Source organism: Fundulus heteroclitus, chromosome 3, assembly GCF_011125445.2.
Source record: "Fundulus heteroclitus isolate FHET01 chromosome 3, MU-UCD_Fhet_4.1, whole genome shotgun sequence".
In the NCBI taxonomy this organism is placed as follows: Eukaryota; Metazoa; Chordata; class Actinopteri; order Cyprinodontiformes; family Fundulidae; genus Fundulus; species Fundulus heteroclitus.
This window is the reverse complement of record NC_046363.1, coordinates 8,235,136-8,246,703: the sequence shown is the minus strand read 5'-3', so window position 1 is coordinate 8,246,703 and position 11,568 is coordinate 8,235,136. Positions and strand designations below refer to the sequence as shown.

General features: G+C 42.0%; 1 protein-coding gene across 3 annotated transcripts; it reads left to right on the top strand.

The window, feature by feature from the left end:
- Window positions 1-1,298: 1,298 nt before the first annotated feature.
- Window positions 1,299-11,412, top strand: coq3 (coenzyme Q3 methyltransferase). Of its 3 annotated transcripts, none has more exons than XM_012872990.3 (6): window positions 1,299-1,536; window positions 3,701-3,838; window positions 5,543-5,642; window positions 8,209-8,460; window positions 10,434-10,593; window positions 10,757-11,412. In XM_012872990.3, the coding sequence occupies exons 1-6, from the start codon at window positions 1,361-1,363 to the stop codon at window positions 10,927-10,929; spliced, it is 999 nt and encodes a 332-aa protein (XP_012728444.2). In that variant the 5' UTR covers window positions 1,299-1,360; the 3' UTR covers window positions 10,930-11,412. The 3 variants fall into 3 exon arrangements, with proteins under 3 accessions (XP_012728444.2, XP_021177397.2, XP_012728445.2); XM_021321722.2 differs by having other exon boundaries at window positions 1,300-1,536; window positions 3,707-3,838; XM_012872991.3 differs by having other exon boundaries at window positions 1,300-1,536; window positions 3,704-3,838.
- Window positions 11,413-11,568: the final 156 nt, after the last annotated feature.

Below are 11,568 nucleotides of genomic sequence, written 5' to 3'. Positions count from 1 at the left end.
ACCCTGTTCTATGTGTAGTAATAAGCATAGATGTTTAACAATTATATAGAAATGAGCTGTTTGAGTCATCCACAACATTAAATAGAAAAAGTCATTCATTACTGTTCTGAGAGTTAAATTATACTGAATGCTCCTGGATGAGTGCGCAGTTGTATAAGATGGTAGCAGTCCAACGTTGGTGATCAGTTCAGTTCTGTAGATAAAAGGTTGACTGTTCAGGACAGGAGACCTCAGATTTAAAAAGCCGCTTAAAGATGGGGAAACGAGTACCAGAGCAAAAAGTGCTGGGTTGAGCATCAAAAGTCTCAAATACTTTCAGCAGTGAAGGCAAAACCTGATAAAGATACAACAAAAAAACTTCAGTTGGAGCAAAAATTCATCAAAATGGTGACGACCCGTCCAACAGGTTACAATCAGCCATTAAGACATTAACTGTCCTTAAGACAAATGACACAACACTTTATGGACTAATAAAAGCAATATTGAGTCTAGGGGGGGCTACAGACTGTTTCACTTGACCCCAGGCAGACTGAGGCATGGTGGTGTGGGCTGCAGACTCTTCCTAATACTGATAGACCAGTTTGTTGCATGCTGGGGAAAACATCAGTTGTACTACATTAAAGTTAAAAAAATAAATAAAAAATCTGGTCACTTGATGCCAAAGAGGAAATGTCCTTAAAATGGGGGTTTGAAAAAAGTGACTCCAAACAGCACCAAGCGAGCAGCGTCTTTGTTCTGGAGTGGTCAACCTGATCTCTGGACCTTGATCCAAGAACAAAAAACAACAAAAAACACTGAATAAAAATGAAATAGTTTGCTGTTGACTGAAATGGTTTTATTTGATGAGGAACCAAAGTGAAGAACTTTGAGAGAGGAAACGGGAACAATTTATAAAATCTCCTTTTCTGTAGATTGTAATTTGATTAATTGCTTCTTTTTTGTATTTGGACCAAAAAAATGTTCCCTAAATTCACAGAAAAATATTGTAACATTTTGAATCAAATATGCTCATGAACCCTGAGCATGTCTAACTGGATGACGTTCACCTACTCAGAACTAATCAGTCTGACATTGCGACGCCTTTCATAGAAACAATCCATATAAAACCACTACCAAAGGTTTAGAGTTACCGCACCAACAGGAAACAAAGACCATATGACCTTTTATACTTTACGATCTATCAATAAAACTACAAAACAGACCTATACAAAAAGATCAATAAAAACACCAATCTGTGTGATTCAAGCAGCTCCAGAAGGTGGCAGCAGAGAGAGCTGCAGCTCTGACAGCTCCACAAACCAGACAGCCGAAGAAGAAGAACTAAAGCAAGACGTCCCAGCTGAGTGACGGGTGTTGTGAGATGTACTCCAACAGGGTCGGTCGGCTCATGCTTGGGTTGAGGAGCCTGAAGGCGGCCTCCTCCTGCGCTGCGACCCGGAGAGCGGCGAGTCGGAGCGGCTTCAGCCGGGCTGCGGTGTGGAGGCAGCGGACACTGAGGCAGCAGAGGAGCGCCTGTGCTGGCATGCAGCAGACCAGGTGCTTAGCAGCCGTGCAAATGATCATTATTACCCATTAGCTTTGGAAAGCTTCAGGTACCGCAGCAACAGACCGAAGTTGCTGGTAGATGCGATGCTGCGATCGATGCGTTGTTTTGCTCCGGCCATGATTAGCCACTCCGGTGCAGACCTGCTGCGGTACCTCGGGTCGGTGTCCTGTGTCAGGTCACTGTTTGGGCTGCAGATGTCCGCCTCACAGCTCAACCAGCGGCACATTGGTATAGAAAGACGTTTCTGATGTAATATAAGGCGCCCTGGTGTTGTGATCGCTCATTAGCTGGGGTTTGGCCATAATGTAAACATGGTGTGACAAGGTTATCTCAGAGAGGACACACATTACCTGCTTGATGTTTGTTTTTCTCTAAATTATAAAGCCAGTGTGGCAACATTTAGCATCCTGGCTGACCTCTGTAGATCAGTTCCAGAGCCTGGTTGTTGGAAAATTAATCTGAAAACGCCAAACAATCTTGCTTCAATGTCCAACTGGGGAATGTTTCTCCTGACAGTGTCAGAACACCAGAGGTGGTAAATGGCTCCATTGACCCCCACAGTCCTCCATAGAATAAAGTCCACTATATTACGGACAACCCTGAGCATCTTCTCCGTCTGGGTGATGATGACTCTTACAACAAAAGTCTAGACGCTTCTCCAGATCAGCTGTGAGACAGACCTCTACAGGAGATCCCTGCTGCCTGCCTGCCTGCCTGCAGTCATCACCCTCTACAACAACTTGGTGAATAAACCTCAATGATGTGGGTTACATTTAAATTCCCTTTTGGATAAAAAAAAATAAATTAATAAAAATAAAAATTGGTGATTACCCTACAGTGACCACAGCATCCCTGAAGTTACTTGTAAAAGGCGACTGTAGAAAGCAAGTTGTAGATATGGGGTTATATAGTAGCTGACCATATCATCTGCTCCGCCTTGGTGCACCTTTATTAGAAACTTCAAACAGCGAGGAAAGACCAATCTTAAACGGTTTAATTTACTCCTGAAAAGGCTTGGCTAATTTCCATCTATTTGCAAAGAGTTAAACTGCAGAAAGTGTGAGCACAAAAACATCCTACCTACCACATTAGTAATTGATTGACTGTTAACTAATAAATTTGCCAGTTGTTTTCAATCTTAAACAAAAACAAAAAAGATTAAAATCATCCTCTCTGTGTTCTTTTAAATTTGTCATTTATCAATTATTAAATTTGTCATTTATAAAATATTAAATTTGTCAATAATCAATTAATTCTTGGTGATCTTGATTACAAATATGCGGTCTGAGATATTTTTGTAAGAACACGTAAGAAATCTTCGGGGCCTTCAAGGACCTGGGTGCCTGAAAACCCCATTGCTACCAAAAGTGTATTTAACAACCATTAAAACTTAATTTTAATAGAAACACCCCTTGCATTTTTGTAAATATTTTTATCATATCTTTTCCAGGGACAGCGCTGAAGATACGACCCTTTGATATGATGTGAAGTAGTCAGTCTGCAGCCCGTTTAGCGATGTCAGTTTGCTGTCACATTAAAATAACTCAACACACGGTAATGTCCAAGCCGCTGGCAGTAAAACCGCGTACACCCTTAAGTGAAAATGTCCAAATGACACCCACTAAGCTATATTCCCACCCTGACGCTGAGCTGCGGCACGGCGGCCGAGACCAAGCGGCGGTTTGACAGGACAGGTTCTACTCAGAACAATCTCCGTCCGTCACTGACTACATTTGATCAAAGTGTCCTATCTTCAGTGGTGTCCCGTGAAAGGATATAATGAAACCTTCACAAAAATGTGAGAGGTGGACTCGCTTTTGTGCTGAGATACTGTATGGTGAACACGTTGATTCAAACGAACAAGTAAAGAGCATTCATTTGAATATAAGCAATACAGTACAAATGCATTATTTGGCAGAACTGGGCATATTTTAATAATGTGTCAAATATATTTTGATGACGCTATTCTTAAATGGCTTTAAAATTTAATCCTAAAACGTCCTACGTTTTATTGTATTACAAATTTGATCTTTTGTATGAGTGGAATACGCTTCAACAGGCAACAGTATTGAGTTGCTGATGCTGTAAAATGAGGCCCAATTGCTGCACTTTTTTTTTTTTTTTAAGTTGTGCTGACCGTTGAACCCTTTGCTGCAGCAGGTCAGCCTCCCACACCACTGTGGACCCCGGTGAGGTGAAGAGGTTCCAGCTGCTAGCCAACAAGTGGTGGGATGAAGAGGGGGACTTTGCTGCTCTCCATGCCATGAATGACCTCAGGGTGCCTTTTGTACGGTGAGAGTCTCTTTTTTTTTTTCTTCCAGTTTGCTCAGTGGTTTAGTTTCTGCACATTTAACAGATGTTAAATACACCAGCAAATGTATTAATGAATAGTGCTGCGATTGTAATTTGGAGCTCAATGTAGGGATAGGAGTGTAAGGAGACACCAATGCATCAATCGACAGCGTTTTCAGCAGCCCCAGTGCCATGATGTCAGCTGATCACACAAATGGCTGCATAATTGGGAGGAATAAAATGTACGCTGTCCATCTGTATTCAGCCCCTCTGAGTCGGTGCTGTACGGAAGCAGCCTAAACATAGTTGGATTGGATCTATATAGTCTGCAAACGTTTTTTTTTTTTATCTTTGCTGCAGATTTAGGTCTGGGTTATAACGCTTGGATAAACTTTGATCTAAATCAATCCATTGTAGCTCGTAGTTTTATTCTTGTTCTTTTTTGAACATCAACCCCAGTCCCGGTCTTTCCCCCCTTCCAAAGTCTTCTGATCAGAGTTCCTTCCTCCGTATATCTGCTGGCTTTCTCCATCAGCGGTTTTCTTCTTGCCACTTTTCCCGTAGTCCATATATGTGGAGTGGGCATCTAATCGTTATCCTGTCAACAGCATGATCCCACCTGAGCGGTGAATGGCAGCAGCTCCTCCAGAGTTACCGTTGACCTCCTGTCGTCTTTTCTGGTTATTTCTCTTTTTCCGGGCTTTGTCTGGTTCAGTGGACGTGGATGTTGCTGTACTTTGCAGTTGTGCTTTTCTCTTTCCATTCTCGGGTGATCTGTGGGGTGATCGAAGATCAGGATATTGCTTTATAACCTAACCCCACAGCTATTACTGACCTGTTTGCTGTGTTCCTTGACCTTTATGGTGAGGCTTGTTCTCTGAAGTGCTGGACAGAGCTTCTGAGGCCCTCACAGAACAACTGCAGCTATACTGAAAATCAGCTCTACACAGGAGGGCAGTTTAGCAAGTAGTTGTCACTAAATACCTTGAAGTGTGTGTTGACAATGTGACAAAACCTGAAAAATGTGAAGGGGTTTGAATACTTTAAATGATGAGTTATGATGATGATGATGGGATGATGAAATGCCAGATCTAGTGCCAGGGTGCCATTTGAGTGACACTGATTGGCCCGTGCTGGTTCTTCCCCTCAGGGCGCCTCCTGAATGAGATGCTGCTGCACCATGGAGCAGTTACTCCTGCCCCCTTTCTGTGTTGGTGCACTTAATCCTGGGCTGGAGTTTTTAAAATCGTGCCTTTGGGTTTAAGAGTGGACCAAAGTGTTGTTTCACATGAACTAAAACAAATTTGCTTTGTGCCAGTTCTGAACTATGGATGTTATTTGGGTGTGCACATTAAAATACAACCTAAAAGTGTTTTGAATCTCTGGCTTCCTCGCAATTATCCCATCAACTAAAAACACTTTATTAACCAAAGCTAATTTTGACCGAATTAATAAGTCGTATCCTCCAACGATAATATAAGCGGACGTTAGACGACTCTTAGAGATGAATTCAGCGGATGGCGTGTCTCGTTCACGCTAGCGGTTGGACTCTGTAGAACCTTAACTGATTTGCAGTCTTAGTTTGCTACACGTTGCACGATTCCCTTTTTTTTTTTTAAAAGCTGCGTGCATTTTATCTGAAAGAAGGTTTTGTTTTAAAGTGTATTTGATTGTGAGGCTCTGATGGCTTTGTTATCGTTTCAGGGATAATCTGTTGAATGCGCAGACAGAGCGTCATCCCGGAAAACCGCTAGCAGGACTGAGAATCCTGGATGTGGGCTGTGGTGGAGGCCTGCTCACAGAGGTAACCGCGTGCTCACGCTCCCCCCTCTCTGCGGGGAATGATTCAGCGAGCATACAGGCACCGAGGCAAATCCTGCTCTGTAGTATCTGTCCACTTGGCTCACGTCAAAGCTTTCCGTTCCCGTTTGGAAGCTAGCTTTTGCGGCGGCAGTCTACTCCAATGTAGTCCTGGCAGTGGCTGGAAAACAAAAAGGCACAATGCGGTGTCATCCCAGCTCTGCTCTCTTGTGGTTTGACTGGTGACGGTGTGGTGGATCGGACAGCCAGTCGTTTACGGTTGTTTCTCTGTTGGATATTGGTGATGGCTGGACAGCCTTTATTTGAGCTGAGGACATAAGCGGCTCTTGTCGTGTGATCCGGGATGACAAAATCAGGCCTCCGTACGGCACATTCTGTCACACCGAGGGAGACTCACACATAAGGCCACGTTAAGATCATAGATGTTTACTGTGTCTGCCTGTGTTGTCCATCAGAATACATCAGCTATGGGAGGCATGAAGGAGCCCCCCTAGGCAAACATTTGCATCTCTCCACAAGAGGGCGATGTAGTCAACACCTAACCGACAGTTTTATCCAGTATTGGAATGTTAAACATGATTACTCAAATTATTTAGGTAATATTTAAGGCACATGTCCTTTTTAAACCTTTTTACACTTCTGCTGTAAAATGTGACTTTGACACCCACTTGCTTGTGAAATAAAATAAAGTAGGAGTGTCCTGTGTAGAGGTCACCCAGCACAGCATCCCAGTGTATATATATATATATATATATATATATATATATATATATATATATATATATATATATATATATATATATATATATATATATATATAAATGGCTGTCAAACTATTTAAAATTTTAATCGCCATAATGTCAATAGTCAACTCCAGATTAATTGCATATTTTATCCTCTTATTTCCGAAAGTTTAAAAACCTATTTGGGAATTTTAATATGCAATTTTGCAATAAATAACACTAACCAAAAACGTGCTTGTACAAAATTTTTTTTTATTTTTTATTGTTCAAGCACTTTTCTGAATTGGAACGAAAACATATGGATAAATTACTAATGGATAAATTGCTAATCATAACATGCTGATGTTGAAACAATGTGTAAACAAATGTGTAAATAAATACCTGTTTTCATGCCAAAATATTTTTTCGCCTCTTAAAGATAGATATATTATACATATAAATTAATACTAATTTTACATTTTAATAAAGTTATAAAGTTTTATTTTTTCACTCTCACACATCTAATTCTGAGCTTTTACACCAACAACAATAATTTCTTTGTATATTTTTTTGCATGCTGTTTATATCCACGTTCATACAGTTTAAAGCCTTAGTTTGTCAAATACAGAAATTAATAAGCATTAAAGTATAGTTTATGGGTTGGGTTTCTGTAATCTTATCAGCGTGTAAAAAAAAACCTCTTCAGAACCAATCTCTGCTCCTATGTCAGTATGAGCTCCAGCGCGCTATGAAGAGGAGGGATATTTCAGCTGGTTATACTCACTGTGTCTGTAGTGCAGCAGCGACACTTATTTTAAAGCACAAATAAGCGACTTCACTTTCAGAAACAAGCCCAAAAAAACTGCAACCCGCAACTCATGAAGTTTACAAGCGACTTTAGAAAACAGAAGGCCAAAGTTGCATGAAATAAGCGGACTTGGCAACAGTGAGCGCAGGTCTGTTTTGCTACAGTCTCTAGTATTCTTGTAACTACGGAAAGCGCAGAGGGTAAAAAAAAAAACACAGTCCGGAGAGCGTCCCGGGAAAAAAAACATTAAGGCGTTTACGCGCGTCAAAAAAGTAGTCGCCATTATGGTCTAACAAAGTTAACGCGTTAAAACTGACAGCCCTTATATATATCTTCTGAAGCCGTCATCTTTCACACCCTTCATATTCTATGGTTCCGTCTACACTTAGATGGTTGGTTCCCAACAATATGTTGTTCGGCAACATAAACGATGCCTAGACTTGGGGATGGAAACACAGATTATCTGTTCATCTGGTTTAGAAACTGTGGAAAAAAAGTCCGAGTGCTCATGCAATCCTATTTTCTGTAGCCAGTAGGCAACCGTATGTCCATTGGACATGTTCCCATTGAAAGGTCTTTTCTTTTGACAAGAAAACAAACAATTTTCTTGATGCCACAACAAGCAGGAAAATATTGGTTGTACATACCTTAGCTAACTCATCCATGTACGGTAACGTTGATGTTTATTTGAGAGAGGCGAGGCTCCAGACACCCTGCCTGAAAAATGCATGTTAAAATGTACCTGCTTTGAAAAGTTGATTGTTTCATACTTTCAAGATTTTTTTGGGGTTGCAGCACTAAAACATAAGAACCCTAGAAACCAGGCATTAGTTAGACTAAATCATGTAGAACGGCAATAAAAGTCCTCTATTTTTTTTTTTTTGCAACAACGTTGACCATGTTCTGGTTAAAAAAAAAATGTCTTTCATGAATAAAATCAATGGTTTGAAACCAATAACTGTCCACCACTGGGTGTGTGTAGGTGATTAGTTCTTGTCTACCCAACCTCTCCTCTCCAGCCTCTGGGTCGCCTGGGAGCCACGGCGTTGGGTATAGATCCAGTAGAAGACAGCGTCCGCATCGCCCGGCAGCATTCGTCGCATGACCCAGACCTCCGCGATCGGGTGTCCTACCGGGCCTGCACCCTGGAGGAGCTCTCGGGCGAGGAGGAGCAGACGGAGACCCGTTTCGACGCAGTTGTGGCGTCCGAAGTTGTGGAGCATCTGGCCGACTTGGAGACGTTTGCCATCTGCTGCGGTCGCGTTCTGAAGGTGCATCTCCTCGCGAGCGCGTCTGTGTGTTTGTCATTTTACTTCCCCTAGCTGTTGAAGCGGTGCAGCATCGCGTGCTCCCCTGAGCGCCCTCAATGTGCATATGGGGCCTTTTGTTGCGTTTGCATCTGTGCTTTGTCCCTGGGAAGACGCGTCCGTGGTTTAGTGCAGGCATCAAAAAGCTACCGATGAGGATTTGTGTCAGTGCTGCGGCCAGATGAGGGTTATCTCCTGGGTCAGTGGGCTGAAGGAAGTAACAGGAAAACATCAAGACTTAACTGATTTCTGACCTTTTTATGCTTTCATTGTCTTTTTAAGACCCATGAAATAAGATATCGGAAAAACAGTAAAAAAATATTTCTTCCTAGTCGTCCTGCTCCAGTGGCCGTCAGAGATTTCTATGTGAAACAAAGTCAGCGTCATGGCAGGGTTTACGAATTTCACACAAAGACAAAATTAAAACCGAGCTGAATTATAAACCGTCTACGAAGAATCTCGTATTAGCTATTAGCTTGGTTAGCATGGCTGGCAGTAATATGGGTGTATACTCCAGAGCATGTAGATGCTTACATTACCTGTGGGATTTCAGAAAGGCTGTCACCATTTTCTATAACAAAGAATAAGATGGAGTAACTGTGCTGTACTCTAGTCAGCCTAGGGCTGGGCAATATATCGAGATTAAAAATTTTCCATTTGAATTCTACTTTTATGTATTCCAGTAGGTGATTTCTCAGGTGTTTCTCGTATTTATCTACAACTGTTTGTAAAAAAAAAACAACCCAAAAAAAAACGTACCTCTGAAACATTTGGGATAAAGCTTTGATTCAGTGAAGCCTTTTCATAACTTCTTTACAAAAAGAAAAAACATATTGAGATAAATATCATATATGGCCCTTCAGCCTAAAAATATCAACATATTATTTTTGGTCCATATTGCCCGGCCCTAATTCAGCTGACCTGAACCTAGCCAGATTGATATCGCTCCGCCTAGCTCCACTTACATCCATCTGGGACCTCTCCCATAGAGAGTGATTTCTCCAACCAATTTTATTGTCTAGCCAATCAGGACGCAGGGCTGGAGTTCTATAGATGTGACGTAGTGGAGACGCGACCATGACGTGAGACTGTTTTGATAGCAATGGCGGCTCATTGAGGAAGCAAGCGTTAACATTGATGCTGCTATTTCTTCCGTGTTGTCCAATCTACCTAATATTGTTTCATTAAAAGAACATCAGAGAACGGCTCTGAAGGCTTTTGTTGGTGGAAACCATGTTTTCGCCCTTCTCCCGACCGGATTTGGCAAGTTTTGTTTTCCGGGGCGCTTCCGGGGCGCTTCCGTGGCGGAGCGGTTAGCGCGAACCATATTAGGAGGCCTTTAGTTCTCGACGCAGTTGGCCCTGGATCGACTCTTTGCCGCATGTCTTCCCCCCTCTTCCTGTCAGCTCACTGTCAATAAAACGCGTGCCACTAGAGCCGCAAACACATAAAAAAAAAAAGTTTTGTTTTTTCCTGCGTCGCTTTCACAGCGTCACGGGTTAGCTTCGGTGTGAGTGGTTGAAATAGCACGTCGATAAAGATGACAGACAAGTGGCTTATCCAATCATATGCAAGGATTTTTGATAAGGCAATTCCTATGGATCAGTCCTAGATGGAAGTGAGTGAAGCTAGGCTGAGCTAAATCCATCTGGCTAGGTTCAGGTTATAATTCAGCTGCCATGTTACAACATCTGATAGAAAATGCAGTTTCATTTCAAGTATCTTATTGTATGACATGTAATTCTTTGTGGCAAAGTAGTGTCCTAATGCAAGATATTCTTTTCTGTAAAAAAGACGTTGCGCTCCTTTTGTCCATTTTGAATTCTTGAAGTTTGGCACCAGGATTTTACCCACTCTAAAACACATTTATGATGCATTGTTATACAGAATCGTCTACATTTCATGATCAAAACCTTTGTGGTCGTTTCTCTGTGCAGCCAGGAGGTTCCCTCTTCATCACCACTATAAATAAAACCAACCTGTCGTACGCACTGGCCATCGTCGCAGCCGAATACCTGCTGCATATTGTTCCCAGGGGGACACACGACTGGGAGAAGTTCGTCAGCCCCGTGGAGCTGGAGCGCCTCCTGGAGTCCAGTAAGTCTCCGATGTTGATAAGAGGGGGGTAAAAAATCAGCGCACTCCTTTTGAAATACTATGCAGCAGCAACAGCTATCGTAGAGTTCTCAATAAACCAATAAATACTGGATTGCAGTAGCATAAAAGTTCGTCTCTTCTGCATTTTCCTTTTTTTCCTCAGATGGTTTCTTGGTGCAGTCTGTTCAAGGAATGCTGTACAACCCAATCTCTGGAGCCTGGAGCTGGACAAACAGCACTGCCATCAACTATGCGCTCCATGCTGTCAAGCAGGACGATGTGGATGAGGACAGTGGCTCCCCCCTGGGGGGCCAGCCCGAAGCCACACACAGCTGAGCCACTTCGCAAAAGAAGGAAAGACGAGAAAAAAAAAAAATGAAAAGAGGGATTGAGATGTGTTGACTCCTGATGTTCCTCTGGTCAGATGTGAAGTAACAATTAGAGAGGGAGTTTCTTCAAGGAATAAAGACAAACTTTGTGTAGAATGGCGTGCATACTCTAGTCATCAATACATACATTTAAGACTTTGTCAAACTTTGGATGTGTCTAAAACCATGAGTGTTTGGTACGGAGTCATCAGGCCTTTCAGTAATTGTCACTCCTCAGGCATATCAATTTTTTTCTTTCTTTTTTTATTTGGTGTGCATTAATGTCATCCTATGCTGCTCTACATCATTTTGCCAACGATGAATTTGAATGTTTATCAAAATGCATCAGCCTCTGATAGAAATTGATGTTCTGTCATGTATATCTCTTGGAATTTAGATTTTTTTGTTGTTGTTTTTTTTGGCTAATAAAAACATGGCTTCACGATTTCCATATGTAGCTTCTATAAACCCACTCAGAGGAGGAGGGGGGTCGCTTCCTCTGGGATTATAATGGGTCTTCTGTGGAAGAATTATGTAATAGGCTACAGAATATCCCTGCGGAGAATAAGTCCTGCTTGCACAATGTTCCCTGAGAGTCCAAGGACAC